The 1,629-nt window shown below is 52.7% G+C and overlaps 1 protein-coding gene across 1 annotated transcript in view; it reads right to left on the reverse strand.

Annotated features, from left to right (window-relative positions):
• TNNT1 (troponin T1, slow skeletal type) overlaps positions 1-1,629 on the reverse strand; it is an 18,125-nt gene that overhangs the window by 9,659 nt on the left and 6,837 nt on the right. The window contains exons 7-9 of the mRNA XM_037745048.1: positions 1,263-1,326; positions 584-700; positions 267-348 (exon numbers count right to left, since the gene is read on the reverse strand). Coding sequence (XP_037600976.1) covers positions 267-348; positions 584-700; positions 1,263-1,326 — 263 coding nt within the window. The remainder of the gene's footprint in view (positions 1-266; positions 349-583; positions 701-1,262; positions 1,327-1,629) is intronic.

A 1,629-nucleotide genomic window follows, 5' to 3' on the forward strand; every position in this document is an offset into this window, starting at 1 on the left:
GGCAGAGTGGCGCGTGCCTGTAGTCCTAGCGACTCTGGAGGCTGAGGTGGGAGGATCGTTAGAGCCCGGGAGGTCCTAGCTGTAGTGAGCTAGGACCATGGCACTGCACTTCAGCCTGGGTGACAGCACGAGACCCTGTCTCCAAATAAATCAATAATATAAATAAATAAATTAATTAATAATACAATGGGGCATGCAGCTGAAGAAGTAACATTTGGGCTCCCAAGCCAGGGGAGGCCAGCTTAGCCTGAGGCCAGGGGAGGCACCCACCGCCAGCTTAGCCTGACGCTCGCGTTCCTTCTCAGTTCTGAAGCGCTGTTGCTCTGCCCTCTCCGACCGGCGCCGCTCCTGGGAAATGGAGAAGAATAAGGGGGTGCAGGCATGTCTCCCCAAGTCATCCCACCCCAGAGTAGGCTAAGAGTGGAGATAAACAGGTTGGAGTGTGGCCGCTGGCTTGGGTAAATCCCCAAAAGCCTCAGGCTCAGTTCTATGCTAGAAGGAAAATGATTCTCTGCCTCTCCCAAGATGCAAGGGATCCACAGGGAGTGAGGAAGAGTGGGGGGAACCCGGACTCTCCACTCACAATGCGCTCTTTCAAGGCGATCAGCTCCTCTTCCTCCTTCTTCCGCTGCTCGAAATGCACGTCGATGAGTGTCTGCAGCTCCAGCAGGTCTTTCTCCATGCGCTTGCGGTGGATGTCCTGCAGGACACACGGGGAGCCTGTCCTGGGAGACCTGGAGAGGGCAGCAGCCTCCCAGCGCCTCCCGGATGCTGGATGAACTGGACCGTTTCCCAGGACGGTGTCCAGCAGGTGGCAGCAACACCTCGTGTTTTGACACTAGTCAGCTCCTCCAAGGACAGGACAGGCTTCCCAAAGAAGGGAGTTGGTACCAGTGCCTTTTTTTTTCAGATGGAGTTTTCCTCCCGTCACCCAGGCTGGAGTGCAGTGGCACAATCTCGGCTCACTGCAACCTCCACCTCCCAAGTTCAAGTGATTCTCCTGCCTTAGCCTCTCGAGTTGCTGGGATGACGGTGCATGCCACCATGCCCAGCTAATTTTTGTATTTTTAGTAGAGATGGGGTTTCAACATATGGACCAGGCTGGTCTGGAAATCCCGACCTCAAGTAATCTGCCCACCTCAGCCTACCACCGTACTGGGTGGGATTACAGGCGTGTACCTGCACGGCACCTTTTCATGATTGGCACAAAGTCCCCTTAAGGACTAGCAACTGCACCTGGGGAGGGGGTCTCTGTCACTTACATCGAAGTCCACGCGCTCCCCTTCTGGGATCTTTGGTGGGATCAAAGGAGGCACCACGGGGCGGCTGAGTGGACAGAAACAGAGAGACCATGAGTAGCCTGACCTCCCCAAGCCACCTCCCACCTCCGGAATGTGCTGTCCAGTAAGGCAGCCGCCAGCCCCACAACACTCCTGAATGTGGCGGGTGCCAACTGAGATGGGCTGTCAGTGAAACACAAAAGAAGGCAAAATATCTCACCAATCATGTTTTATATTGATTACATGTTGGAATAATAAAAATTTATATAACAAGTTGAAAAAAAATGTGCTATGAGTTATTTTCTGTTTTACACTTTTAAAAAGGTGATTAGAATTTTTTTTTTTTTTT

Source organism: Cebus imitator, unplaced genomic scaffold, assembly GCF_001604975.1.
Source record: "Cebus imitator isolate Cc_AM_T3 unplaced genomic scaffold, Cebus_imitator-1.0 Scaffold190, whole genome shotgun sequence".
NCBI lineage: Eukaryota > Metazoa > Chordata > Mammalia > Primates > Cebidae > Cebus > Cebus imitator.